Consider the following 14232-nt stretch of genomic DNA (forward strand, 5'->3'; position numbering starts at 1 on the left):
GTGTGCTTTTTTTTTTTAGCATCCAAACAAATCCAATGACAACAATGTACAAAACCATTCAGACTTGTTTAATAGTAAATAAAAGCAGATTTTAAACATGACCATGCTTTTTCTCCTGACATCAATCTTCATCCATAAAGAATTACATATATACAAAAAAAAAAAGACTATGTATAAAACATTTTTTTCCCCATTTAGAAAGCACAGCGTAACCAAAAAACTAGCTTTCAAACACAGACAAAGGACAGACGCACGTTAAGAAGTTTAACGCTAAAGTAGACAAACCCTAAAGTATTAAGCCATAACCAGACCACGCCTGGCACCAAGCATGGTCTCTTTCTTCTGCTTCCTGCCCTCTGTGTGCTTGACGCGTCGTTCCTCCCTGCGGTGGAAAAGAAAGGAGAGCAAAAATGACTCCTATTCAATTCTTGGATGAATGCATCTAATTGGAAATCACTGAAACACAGTTTGTCCTCTGTGTCATACAGATAAGCAATTATTACCTAGCTGGATCCAGTTACACTTTCAGAGAAGATACTGGCACGGACTCACTCACCTTGTCTGTACCTGGTGTTGTTTGTAATTTTTCTGGTGAGAAGGAATCGTCACAGACTTGTTCAGGGCTGCGTTTTCTTGCATTGCGCCAAAAGGCTTCAGCTTCCCTGTGGGGATTAAATGGGGGGGCAGTGGCATTAGATGTGTCCAATAAATCCAGAGGTAAATCTAAATCTGGGATACTAATGCCTCATTAAAGCAATTAGCAACAACAACAAATGATTCTCTGTGTCTGGTTATATACAGTAGCGTAGCAAATAATGTACAAATCTGAGACCACCCACCCGTGTGAGGCTTATAGGTGAGGGGCCGAGAGAGACTGGCTTTCAAATCAAATGGGTTTTTCTTGTTGGTCGATGGAGTGGACGATGCACCATTGAAGACAAAGGGAGTCACTCCTAACGGTAAAACATAAAATTGGAATTTTATTGCATTTCCCAAATAAATGTGAATTATTAATAGTTAAACACAAACATGCAGCACCACACTTTATTAATGACGTCTACTGTGTTTTGGATTAATGTTATTAATGTGGCTATTTCGGTCTTCGTAAGTGGTCATATCTGTCCATATTAAAAGCCTTTACTTTTAGCAGACAGCTAAGCATGTTCTTACCTGCGGTTTTATTCATGGAAGTGGTGGTCTTGTTAGTCTCTGTTTTGGTGCGGCCTTCAGACTTCCTGCCAGGAGTGGGGGTTAGAGGAATCATGGGGGACATCCGAGCTGGAGTCTTCACCAAAGAACGCTTGTGCTCATTGTCCTGTGTTGCTTCAGAGAACCTAAACCATTTAAAAAGGGCATCAATTTATGAACAAGTAAGTCTTATACAGACAGTAGTATTATTTAGAGTTTAACCTTCAACACCTGGTTTGGTGAATTAGTGCTTAATTATAGTAACCAGGTGAGCTGGTGATAGAATCGAACACATGCACATGTTGGCTGGGGGCATCCAGGAGAAATCTGGATGCTCTTTGAACTAGCTCACAAGATCACAACTACTTTCTTTAATACAGTAAAAACTCTCTGCAGAGAGAAATGCTTTAAATACTGTGACTGGGTGCCTAGAACCTTTAAACAGTATTGTTTATATAATCGGTTGCATGAAATCCATGATGTCTAACTACCGGCTTCATCTTACCTGACATTGATCTTGTTGACTGAAAAGACACTTGGTTTGAAGGTGGTACTGTCTTTTGCCGCAGACCTGTTGGCAAGAATTGGGGTGAACCTGCGTTTCTCTGCAGCAGGTTTCCTCTCCTGCAGGCCTGGACTGAACAGCGAGGCTCGGCTGGCTGGCGGTTTCTGCTGATAAACGTATCTTTAAGTCCAATGCTATTTCACAGAGCAAGACTGGTTTTATGAAGAGGAAACTAAAGCAAAACCATGGTTTACTTACAGCCCTAGTCTTTGCATCACCTGATTTCTTTGTCGTGTTCTCGGACTGAGCCTGAAATGACAAGATGTTGAATGCTGTAATAAACTGCAAAGGGAAACAGTAAACATCATTCGGCACATTTCAATCCACTTCTTATTCTCAACAGCCTGAACAATTTAAAAGATATTAGAGAAAAGAGCAGTGCCTGAGAGCACCCACTTAAATATAGCTAATTCACCTTAAGTTCCTTAACAGAGCTTCTGAGGGTTTCCATCTGCTTGTTCTTCCTCTGCACGTAAGAATCAATAGACTCCATCTTATTGAAGTGGGCCTCATGGAGTTTCTTGAAGTCTAAAGAAAACACAAACACACATTATGTGAAGCACGGTGACTAAAATAGGCGTAATCCGACGTAGCATGTTAAAACGCAGGACCTGACCTTGCTGTTCTTTGCACTTTTTGCATTTACATCCACTTCAGAGGACGTACACATGCTTGAATAGCCTACAAATCACTCTGTTACATTCAATCAATTCGTCGTCTTAAACATTTGGAAGTAGAATCGCGATTTACTAATGTATAATGGAATCGATGTGTGTCAGTGCCCACATATTCTGAAACCTCAAACACATTACATTCAAACACGTAAATGACCGTTTTTCACATAATGAAACCCTGACTTACTCCACAGAATATCGGCGAAAACTCCCAGATAACGCACTTCTTTTGTTAACCTGGTAGAATAAAGTAAGAGTGGGAGATATGGCATACTGCCCTGCAGGAACCCAACTAATCAGGCCCATTTTGATCTCTGTACCAAAACATGCAGTTGTTCCATTCTCCTCAAACACTAATGTTATTCAGGATAGACTCAGGGAAGCATATTGCGACGAAGTACCAGAACAATGATGTAATCATTTTGCCCAACTCTTATAAACAGATTAAAATAAAACCTTACTGGGAGTGGTTGGTCTCAGAGGTGCCTTCTTCTTCAAGAGACCCTCATGACGAGGAATTCTACCAGCAGTTTTCTTACCCACGCCTGTAATGCAAAACACAAAAACTGAAGTCCCTGTAGTTATTTGACCATGTTGGGACTGAACGTGTTGCCAAATGTATACCTTGAGCAGTCTGCTGAGTGTCAGGGTCATTAACAAATTCCGGTTTAGCCTCTGCTTGGTTTTTTGGAGTCTCTGTGCTCTTTCCTGAGGACACCTTTCTCCTTTTCGAACTCCTTCTGCCTTCCTCGGAGTCATTAGGCTTGGCATCGTCCTGAAAATTGCGAACACTTAGTGCTGGGCGGTACTTACCAGCATATATAAACATACTACGATATTGCTTTTTGTAAATAATGAGCACATATCCAGGATACACTGCTAATTAAACAGCAATAGCCTTACTATCAAAAGGTTAATAATGTTTTTTATTATTTAACAAGCACACGAATATGAAAAGCATCAGATTTCGCCATTAGTGAATCCCTACCACAAGTCTTATGATTTTAATTTTTGTTGTACTTTGCGCGGTATCCAGTACCCATCATATATAACATGATTGTTATATGCGTTATATTTATACACACAACAATCACAACAATCTTACCTGGGCTGGGCTCTCTTCCACTTTGGGCTCACCATCTGCACTGCCCTGGTCAGAATGCTTCCTCTTTGCGCTCTGACCCTTCCCACGGCGATTGGTCACATTTGAAGACACGACCTTGTCCACTGCCTGTGCACCAACATCATTTCCCTGAAGGATGCAATGCATTTGCTATGATGCTAAGGAACACAATTCTAATGTTTCATAACTAAGACAAACTCAAAAGGATGCAAAAAGGTGTACAGCGGCTGATTAGGAGATTAGACTCACGTTCTCTGAGCTCTCCTGTTGCTCAAAGTGCTGCTTTAAGGCCTTCAGCAACTTCTCAGCCTAAAAGCAAAACAAAGGTTAAGGTTAGATTCCACTCGGCTGCAAATGAATGAGATTCTCTTTAAACCCTTTAGACCTTGTAAGTAAGCCCATACTTTGTCAAGCGCAAGGGCATTACTGTCATAATAAATAGCAGCTTCATAGACCCCAAAATAGAAACCTGTGGGACGCCACAATGATGTGCTAAATCCACAAAGGTTTCTGCATTAAAATAATAATAATAATAATAATAATAATAATTTTTAAACCTAAATAATAAATATAGCTAAAGCTGTGTGCATGATTTAAAAAATATATTAAAAGACATCCATCCTATTTTTACATAAACTAAACTCTCCAAAAAATATTTAAAATAATAATAATAAAAAAAAAAGTTATAAAATGTTCATCACAAACGTTAGCCAGCCAGCACCCTACATAGATCTCAGCGAGGCTGACAAATGTTCCATACCACCTTAAAAGTCGCACAGTCACATTAAGGAGCCCGGCCATGCCCCAGTCTGCACCGTGCAGCATTTAAGGTGGACCAGAAATAAGACTAACGATCCCAGTTATCCGTCTTACCTTCATGTTGGCTTTCAAACCAACGGATTTGGCAAGCTGCTGCAAGTCTCCATACTTAAGAGAGTCTAAATCCATCTTCATGACCAAAGCCTGGCGCCCTGGAGCTTAAAAAAACAGGCAAACGGGGTCGAAAACAGTAAATTTGAGCGAGTCGAAATTAACCGCGTTTGTTTTGGTCGGCGACTGAGCGAGGGCGCGCGCCTGCGTCCGTTGAAAACCACGTTTCAAAAATCGCCTCCTAGACGTTTGATTGGCTAGGAGCGCTGGTGACGACACCGAGTCCTTTGTGCTGATTGGCGCGTATGGCGAAATTGGGCGGCGCCTAAAAAAACACAAGCACGCTGCGTGTGAGGGGTGAAGGAGGTGGACGCTGCGTGTGAGGGGTGAAGGAGGTGGACGCCGTGTTTTGGGTGCCTGTTAGCGCGTTTGGTGTCTCGCTAGTGCAGAAAATGTCTCACAGAAAGCCTAGTTGTCGTTTAGCTGACAGCTATGAGTGCGATAGCACCCAAAGTAGCTTAGTGGTGGACCAGCTGAGAGCTGTGGAGCAGCCAAGAGAGCACAGCATGGACTATGAGAAGTGCAGTGTTTTGCACTGCGCCAAGTGCAGCACGGTCATAGCTGACTCTCTGGGTGTTTGTGGGGAGGCTAAGCATATCAAATCCATCATTTGCCTCAGTAAGTTTGTGGATTGTGTCAGGTAAAATGTTCATTCGTGAAAAATTAATTAATTAAGTAATATCAATATCTGCTGGTGGTTTGTGAGATGTGTATGTAAGTATGTAATGCTCAGGGCAGCTGAAAACTGCCTAATTGAGTGTTTTCCAGGCCCAGTTGAAGGACCTCTAGGGTCAGCTATGCTATGGCACACCATGAGGGTTAAGGCCTTTTTAGCAGCATCTCTTTATCCCATATAATTGAATGTCCTGTATTGTGCCTTTAAAAAGCAGTCCAGATCCTTTTGACCTGGCTGTGAATGGGCAGGGCTAAACTATGGAATATATGTCATATGTAAATGAGCTGTTACATCACAAAAAATGTCCTGAAACTAGTTATGTAATAATGTTCATCTGTTATTATATCAACATGTGTTGGTATGTAATAACTATTACATCTTTTAAACAACTAATGCTGTCCTACACAGAGATCACTAAGGATGTGAGAGTGAGAGGGAAGTTCGAGGTGTGCCTAGATGGTCCTCTGGCTTTTTGGTAAGTAAACCGTCCCTTAATGTGGCAGTTTTCTTATTTTCTTATGTTCTAAATTTGAAGTAAAAATCTACTCTTCCATACTTGTTTCCCAGCACTTACAAGATCCTTGAATGCACCGGTTGTCACCGTAGTGTGGGTGTTGTCCTTCACTCCACCCCACCACATTGGTCCTGCTTGAGGAACCTCTTTCTCTTGCGGAAAGAAGTGTTAAACTGGTGAGATTAAAATGGAAAAGGAAAAAAAATAAACTCTAATGTATGAATTCTGCAAAAAAAATACATTTTCATATTTCTGATGTTTATTTCCTTTATTCCCTTCAGTTACATGTTAAGAGATTCCACAGTGGTGAAAGCTACCAAAGTCAGCTTTGAAACCAGACCTCTGAGAAGAAGCATCATTGAGGTAAGCATAGCTTGAATGTCAGAAATGTATCTATGTGCACTATTGAGGGCAGTTGTAGGGAGAATATCATGGAGCACCCCAATTTCTATCACTTTTTAGAATGTATGTAAGCAATTCTTTAAAACAACACTGTCTGTAAAGGGAAACTAAGCTGCAAAATCTGGGTCTTGGTTTTAATGATGTCAAAAAACAACACACTTAAATATTAGTGTATGGCAGATAAGCAATACAAGGCAGCCAGTGAGAAAGAAATGGCCTTTTTGGATAAATAAAACTTTTTGGGGGGGCATTTGGTATGTACAGCAACATGGACCACAACAGTGTCTCTCCAAAATGTCAACTTTACAGGACGAGAAAAAATCTTAACTTTCAATGGAAGTCATTCATTTTGGAGCATTTCTATTGGTCCGTTCATCATACTTTTTTATGCAATGTAAAGAACAACTGGCAAATTCACATGATGTCAAATTGTGAAAAATTAGACCTTTTTGCATTACAGCGATGATGAGTGGCTCTAAAATACAAGACAAATGCAGGATATTGGTCCTTTAATTACACGAGTGTCCATTTAAGAAAGTTGAAGTTTATTATCAGTTAACATTCCTTCAAGACAGTGGAGCACATGCCACTATGGCCCAGGGTCACAAGTTCGAACCTTGAGCCATGCTGCCTTGAGTACCCTCATCACTCTTAAAGCGATGTTGGTCGGCACAGGCGTCTTTAGCTGGTGTGGTGGAGCCGGGGACCCACCGCGTTTCTCTGAGCATGTCTGCTGCCCGGCTATGTTGCATCGGCAGCAGTTTCAAAAAGAGGCAGTGGCTGGCTAGGCGTTTATCAGAGGAGATGTGTTAAATCCTTACCTTCTTGGTGTCTGAAGCATTGCTAGTGCTAGGGGGAGCTTTGAATGGGTGCCAAATTGGGAGAACATTTATATTGGACATGTATATGGACAAAAAGGGGGAATACAGTAATATACAAGTTATATTTGTATATAATAAATACCTTTTTCTCTTTTCCATTCGGATGGTCCGCCCAGCTGAAACAGGATATGGAAGCTCAGCTGAAGCAAGTTGAAATGTTGAAGGAAGTACTGGAAGAAGCAAGCATTCCCAGAGAGAGCGCCCGGCCTGATGCCAGTGCCAGTCTTCCTCACTCTACTACAATGCTGACCAGTGGCAGCGAGTAGTTGGTGCTGAAATTGTAAAGTTGCTCTTCTGTTTGTGGAATTTGATGTTTGGTCAGGGTTTTCTGTTCTAATATGTTCTATTTTCTATGGAAATGACTAATACAGGATCGTCATCTGTGTTTAGATGTCAGTCTAGAGGACGAGTGTAAATGTTTGTTTCAGTTTTGTTGTTAGGAAAAGACTTTATATATGAAAACTAACAAACAAAAATAAAGTGTTTATATTGTTTCAGCGTCTCCCTTTTTCAGAAGCAGTAGCTTTATAGCGGTTCATAGGAAGAGAAAAGAATGATAGGGAATTTACAGTTAGAGAAAACCTAAATTAGATGTGTTCACTGTTTACACCTGGTCACTTCATGTAACTTGTATCTGGATTGTATCCTGATTTTAGCCACATGCGTTTACACTTGCTTACATGTCTCTGTTAGTCAGATTAAAATCCGGAACACACAGTCGCTCAGATTTCTGGTGTTTTGGTTGTACTGGGAGGAGTTTTGGATGTTGAGGGAGTCTAGGAGAGACAGAAGTGTTTACGCTACTTTAACACGTGGATCAAGTGCATGTCAGGCCCTGTTCACACTTGGCATTAACTTTAGCATCTTGGGTGATCTGATCAGAAGTGGTCAGCACAAAGTACATATTTTTAAAAAGGTGGAGAAATGCATGCAGGCCATAAAAGGAAAATAGTGTAAATTGTGATTTTTTTTAAGGTTGCCACTATTTTCCCATTTTTGTAATTGCATATAAAACCCAGAAGATATGTATAGGTTCACTGGTGGGTTTGGGCAGTAAATAAAATGGCTTTATTTGTGGTGTACATATGGTGAACGACACCTGGTTGCATTGGTCAGTAAGTTTCCCTCCAATGAAACTGGAATCATTTTACACTCAACCCCACTCTGACCAACTTAATAATATTCATGTCGTTATTATAATTCCCCAAACCTATAAACAACAAAAAAGAGGCAAATGTAGGATTGGCACCATGCTGTTTTTATTGCTAAAATTTCTGATGCAGACTATATATATTTTTTGTTTTCAATTGTACAAAATCAAGAAGAGGTTCATCTTAGCATGCTCAGCGCATCTGTAGTGCATAGATTTAACCCAACATACAGGATTCCCATCCAATGGCAAACAATGCAGGTTACAGCAGGGTCATAAACTCATATAATTCAACAGGAATGACTTGACCTTAACCGCTGGGCCCAGTCGAAAATGTCAAAACCGCTCGATGGCATTTCACAGATATCATTCAATTTACACTGTCCGATTACAGTCCGTATTCACGCCCTTAAGATAGTCTGCACCTATCGTAATGTAGCATACCTAATGTAGAATGAAAAAAACTGCATTTTGTCTTATATCAGAAATCAAACCATTTAAATCATTTTGTTCACATTGGACATAAAAAATTAAATAAGACCAAATTGAACAAGGTCATGTTAAATTTGATACAGTTATCAGGTTCCCTCTAAGTAATAAATAATAAACTGAATTTATTAAACCTTTGGGACCAAAAAAGAAGTTTTAGCTCAATTTTTCTGCTTTATGCTTCTATCCCCCAAGCAAAGTTTAATTATTGCATGCAACACAACACATTTCTTACCCACTTCTACCATGCAGCAACTATATTTTCCTGCATTCCGATATAAAAACACCAATTAATACTAGGTTTACAGTCAGCCATTGCACAATGATGCCCATTTAAAGTCATTGGTTGTGGAATCTGAAATAACCACTGGTGTTTATAAACAGGATCCATCCAGAATTGAACGGTTTGAGTGAAGCGAAGGAGTCGCTCCTATTGCTTTCAGTTACAACTGGCTGCATATTCAATTACTGTGCGTTATGGTCACGGTCACGGTTTCGGTTTCTGCTGCTGTACCTACATAAAAATATGCGGTGCATATAGATAAACATCGCCAATACGTTCTCCACGCGAAGGGCCTCTGCCCTACTGCCGAAAATGGCAAATTTCAGCACTACATTCACAAATGTTTTTGGTTTTAATGACCGATGAAAGGAGTTGGCTGCTAACGACTGGCCTAGTGAGATAACTGAACTGTATGTTCTACCAATGGATGTCAAGAGTTGGTATGCGCCACGTAATAGGCCTCAACACTCACCACGGACGGCTACAAGTATGCTACAAGTTTTCCATTCCACAAAACACCATTCTGGCACTATATTATTTCATGCATATAATAAGATTATTGCTTCTAAGTAACTAATGTACAGATGTATAGTATGGCTTGCATATATGTAAGTGTACTCTAAAAATATAGTTTGCATTCCAGTCATTGAGGTATTTATCTACATTACAATATTTTGATTGTTAGGGCATATGTTTGATTTTTTTTTTGTAACATTACTGTGTGTTCACTAAGCCTAGGCTAAAGCTTGTGCTACCTTAAGCTAGTTCGCAAACTATGTTAGATTACTAAGCGAATTAGTAGCGAATTCTCTATTGACCTCCTTTTCCATTGATTTTCAGAATTACTTAGGTATTCCCTCCCTCCCTCCCTCCCCAATTCACAGCATGTCGCTGATGCAATCATGAAGCACCTACGTATTTTACAGAACATCGAGTCTGACCTTCTTCCCTTTCGAGTTCTCGCCGATTTTGACCAGAAACTACGGCAGAGATTTAGGTGGGAGATGCTGATCAGCATTTAGACACACACAAACACACAAAAAAAACCTTACGTTAACACAAACTAGCAAAACTACGAACATTTACAATAGCATGCAATTTGGCGTCGCTATTTTCACGCTAGTAAAACCAAATGCTAGACCTTGATAATGCTGATAGGGGAAGCTACTCAAAAAAACGTGACAAACAATGAACCTTCTGCTAACAAATCTAGGCCTCTCTTGGGTTTCCACTACTATCCAGCTATCCAAAGCTCCTTAGCCTCAAGGCTACTCAATGAAAGGATGCTTCATCCACTAGCGGCAACTAACCCTTAACTATTTTGCTAAATCATTAGATTATATGCTGTGTTTTTGTTTCTTTTCTTTTTTTAAACTACATCTACTTTACTCTGCAAGCATTACGTCCAGTCATGCATGGCCACATATAACGTTGGCACGACAAATCCCGCTACGGCAAAGTAAGCGGATGAATCTATACATCATTTAATGGAAGACATTGGTGATTTTGTTGTTTTTTTCACGAACAACTCGTCACTCGTTTGTACAATATACACATTTATCTTAAAACAGGACAATAAATAAATAAATAAATAAAGAGAAAGGGAAGAGGGCACGCCACGCATATTGCACATATCCCATGTCCCTGGACGCCTGACCCAGGGGTAGGTTTGAAACTGGGCTGCACAAAGTCACCCAGTCAGAAAGCTTGCTGGTTTTTGTGCTACAATAAATTTCAGATGGAGCAAAACAGGTCCAGGTAAACATCTCCCAGCACGCAGCTTTGAATAAGAACCTAGGTAACAGTCTAAGGGGAACATTAGCAAGGGTGGGCACCCTTAGCTAGAGCCTTACAGGATTTTTCCATTCTCCAAGTACGACTAATGTTGTAAAATATCAGAGTAGATTGCTACTGGGTTGTCAGGCATCCATGAGATGCACTTATTCCTATAAAACTGTTCAATCTCAAAGCTTTTACGATTTTACTATTACTAAAACTAGGCCAATTCAGGCACAACCTTAGACACTAGCCTGTCTACACAAAGTGAAAACACATCATTAGCAAATAAAGAGCTTTACTAGTGTACAGCCTTCCTTTTCTAGGATTTTCCAACATCTTATCCAACAACTAAATAACTCTGACACTAAAACAAGATACTTTGTGCATCTAAAGCTAAGCTATTGGCATTGACCATGAAAGGTTTTCTTCTTGTGCAACTCTATAAAGCATTTACTTTTACCTCTACTCTGAAAATACAGGAACAAGCTTGGGCCAAAAGGAAAGCTAAAGGAAGCTCTAAGCCAAACATGCTAGCTAACATGGATAACGATCGCTAGAAGCTACACTGTAAACTGTTTATATAAAAATGCAAAGGAAAAACTATTGCTTCGCTTGAAATTCATGAAATTCATGAAATTCAAGTTAAGCCTGCAAATCGATTTCATCTTTAACAGACTGGTAACAGACTGACGGTGAAGTAGTAGCAACAATAATGATGTAGTTCAGGGTCCAAAGTTAACATTTGCTGGATATTTGCCATTTAGTTACATATCTTTTATTAAAACTTCCATTTTTAAACTAAATAACTGTTAAAATATATGTTAAAATGTACCATCATCACTGACTGTGTAGTAGCTAACTAACAATTAGCATACAGACACGCTGTTAGCAACATCAGCAACACCTCTGACTGAACTGAATAACTTTGCTGTTTCTCAATAATTCATTCAGTTAATAGTTTAGACGGTTGAAATATGATTTTCTACAGGTTTTGGGCAAAAACAAAGCAATTTTTCTATCAATTTTCAACTTTGTATATATGAGTTTTTTACGCTAATTTCTAAATCCTCAAGAAAAGGTTGTATGCTGTGTGTATTCTGTAGTCTGGGATCATTGTAGCTTGCTTTGACCTGTGTGTGCACAAATTGCAAAACTGAATGTGAACATAAAGCACAGAACAGACTAATTAAATGTCCAGGGTAAGCGAAACGGACGTCATGCTACACGAAACAAATCGCAGTTTTAAGAAATTTAAGTGAAGTAAAATTTGAACATTCCTTCCAAAATATAGTATGAAACTATGGTAAAGTAAGTTCTGTAAGTACAGTGGGGCCAAGACTTTACATTACAGTTGAGAAATGATTTGCCGTTGATTCTGTGGGCTTCGCCAAGAAGTCAGAAGCAGAACAGACAGGAACTTGACCCAGGCGGTGCCTCCACACTTCACTGCCGATGCCGGCCTCCATGACTTCTCAGCTGAGGAGGTCGGTTGTTGTACGAATCCAGGGAGGAAGTTAAGCAAATCTGGAGCCAGAACAGAGCAAGCTTTAGAATGACTCGCATGTAATCTGCACATCATGCCACATATAAGAACATAGAAGATCACTTTTAGCCACAGCACTGTAAACACCACCACATCAACAGGCTCCTCAACTAAGCTTTTATTTTCTGGCAGAAGTTATTTTCTGTGTTATCCACAAGGGTGGCAACTATGAGCGCCTGTAGTCTCAACTACGGGAATACTGTAGGAATTTGCTGTAGCATAGCACTGTAGTTAGGTCGCTATGGCAGGTGACACTGAGCGGTCCAGCGAATTAATGCACTGCCACAATGATCCGAGGATCGCTGGTTCGAATTCCAGGTCATACTGCCTGCCATCAGCAGCCGGAACCTGAGAGAGAGAACAACTGGCCTTGCTTTGGGTGGGTAGATGGCTTGCCCCCATGAAGTGTTACATGTGATTGGGGCGAGCGTACTAATGAGTGAATTGGGCAATTTGCTATCAATTTGAGGAGGATCATTTATTCCCCCCACTTTGTCTGCTTATCAGAAGACAACAGAGGCGCTTACTTTAAGATTTTCATGGAAAGCTATGTTTCCACCTGCAGGTGAGTGGGAATGGATTAAACCATAATTAAAAACAGTAGGAAGCACCATGCGTCTAGTGCTGTCCTCCAGGCCTGGCGGGCCAGAGTCCAGCACAGTTAGATGATTTCCTTGCAGATTCAAATCCTCCAATCATTGGGACTCACCGGGTAATGGTTCCTTTGTTGTCTTACGGCAAAACATGTTGAAACAGTTTCTTGAACACAGCAGGGAACACAAGCCTGCAGAGACAGAACAGTTAGTCGATAATGCAAGCAGGCCGTTCTCTGAGGACAGGCTAGTGACGGACAATGTTTAGAAGTGGCAGCGTTTAGGCTAGTTACAGCGGTCATTAATCTAGCAGAACTGTCAGCACAGAGAGGAGCTGAGACTGGCAGAAAAAAAGCTACGGCTCTAGCAATGCAGTAATTTGGCAATAATAATAATAATAATAATAATTATTATAATAATATACTTTTTGTTCTCTTTGTTCTGAATGTATTTTATAGTGTTTATTTTTATGTTTCCTTAAACATTGTATAAATACTATCAATTTATTTTTATAATAAAAATATATCTGTTATATAATGCATTTTGATAAAAAGGACAAGAACTAATATTCAGTCTTAATGTAACTAAAATATCACCCTGCCAGAGCTTGTTTTTTATATATATATATATATACTGGCCTAATAAAATTTTATGCTGCATTACAGACCTATACATGCTTACTGTTTATGAAGTGGTGCAGTTCAGTGCAGTGAATACAGAAGGAGCCCTGCGGTTATTAGGTGATGAGAGGTGCTGGGCTGTGCAGAGCCTCGGTTCGCTTCACTGGTAAACAAAGAGCATGCAGTGTGGGACACCCCCCTCAGACAAAAACCCCGTACCGTGGACCCGCCGTCCTTCTCCCGTCCAGTGGTGTGATATAACGACATGTCTGATGTGTATCCCCGTGCCATGGCGTGTTCCTGCGGGCCGTGGGGGTCCGATTTTCGGCCCCGTAGTTCGGCCGGACCCGGCCCGCTCTGCACAACTACGCCATTTCACCCCTATACGAAACTCTCCATCCGGAATGACAGTGAACGTCCAACGAGCTGATTGGCCACACGACCGGCCAATCAACGCCTAGAACCCGCCCTGCGAAGCAGGAGACTTGGTTAAGCAGCAAACTGTCCAGTACGCCCTACCCGCCTACTGCCTACCTAGTGTACGACGTATTATCTGGAATATGAGGTACACGCCCTAGGTAGTGCACTTAGTGGTAAATAGGGACACAGTTTTAATTCGGATAAAACCCGCTGACGGAGTTTTTTTTTTTTTTTGGAATTTACTTATTATGTATTTATTGTATTATATTGCATTTAGCTGTGCGTTGCTTAGCTATTTAAATTAATTATTATTTTAAATTATTATTATTATTATTATTATTATTATTATTATTATTATTATTATTATCGTACCTTGGCTGGCAGATGACGACACATTTTTAA

The 14232-nt window shown here is 40.3% G+C and overlaps 2 protein-coding genes and 1 long non-coding RNA gene across 5 annotated transcripts; 1 reads left to right on the forward strand and 2 right to left on the reverse strand.

Annotated features, from left to right (window-relative positions):
• Positions 1 to 47: 47 nt before the first annotated feature.
• Positions 48 to 4571, reverse strand: nusap1 (nucleolar and spindle associated protein 1). 2 transcript variants are annotated; one of them, XM_072676752.1, is made up of 12 exons: positions 4424 to 4571; positions 3800 to 3859; positions 3533 to 3679; positions 3052 to 3202; positions 2889 to 2972; positions 2169 to 2281; positions 1952 to 2002; positions 1694 to 1857; positions 1171 to 1334; positions 840 to 953; positions 557 to 662; positions 48 to 382 (listed from the first exon to the last, which is right to left on the reverse strand). In XM_072676752.1, the coding sequence occupies exons 1-12, from the start codon at positions 4502 to 4504 to the stop codon at positions 295 to 297; spliced, it is 1323 nt and encodes a 440-aa protein (XP_072532853.1). In that variant the 5' UTR covers positions 4505 to 4571; the 3' UTR covers positions 48 to 294. The 2 variants fall into 2 exon arrangements, with proteins under 2 accessions (XP_072532853.1, XP_072532852.1); XM_072676751.1 differs by having other exon boundaries at positions 1694 to 1860.
• Positions 4572 to 4811: 240 nt separating this feature from the next.
• Positions 4812 to 7351, forward strand: oip5 (opa interacting protein 5). Its single transcript, XM_072676755.1, has 5 exons — positions 4812 to 5098; positions 5565 to 5631; positions 5724 to 5846; positions 5952 to 6033; positions 7070 to 7351. The coding sequence occupies exons 1-5, from the start codon at positions 4873 to 4875 to the stop codon at positions 7217 to 7219; spliced, it is 648 nt and encodes a 215-aa protein (XP_072532856.1). The 5' UTR covers positions 4812 to 4872; the 3' UTR covers positions 7220 to 7351.
• Positions 7352 to 9751: 2400 nt separating this feature from the next.
• Positions 9752 to 13820, reverse strand: LOC140554380 (uncharacterized). Of its 2 annotated transcripts, none has more exons than XR_011979606.1 (3): positions 13472 to 13820; positions 12907 to 12981; positions 9752 to 12178 (listed from the first exon to the last, which is right to left on the reverse strand). It is a non-coding gene; the product is annotated as an uncharacterized lncRNA (long non-coding RNA). The 2 variants fall into 2 exon arrangements; XR_011979605.1 differs by having other exon boundaries at positions 13630 to 13819.
• Between the last annotated feature and the right edge of the window lie 412 nt (positions 13821 to 14232).

Source organism: Salminus brasiliensis, chromosome 4 (assembly GCF_030463535.1).
Source record: "Salminus brasiliensis chromosome 4, fSalBra1.hap2, whole genome shotgun sequence".
Lineage (NCBI taxonomy): Eukaryota > Metazoa > Chordata > Actinopteri > Characiformes > Bryconidae > Salminus > Salminus brasiliensis.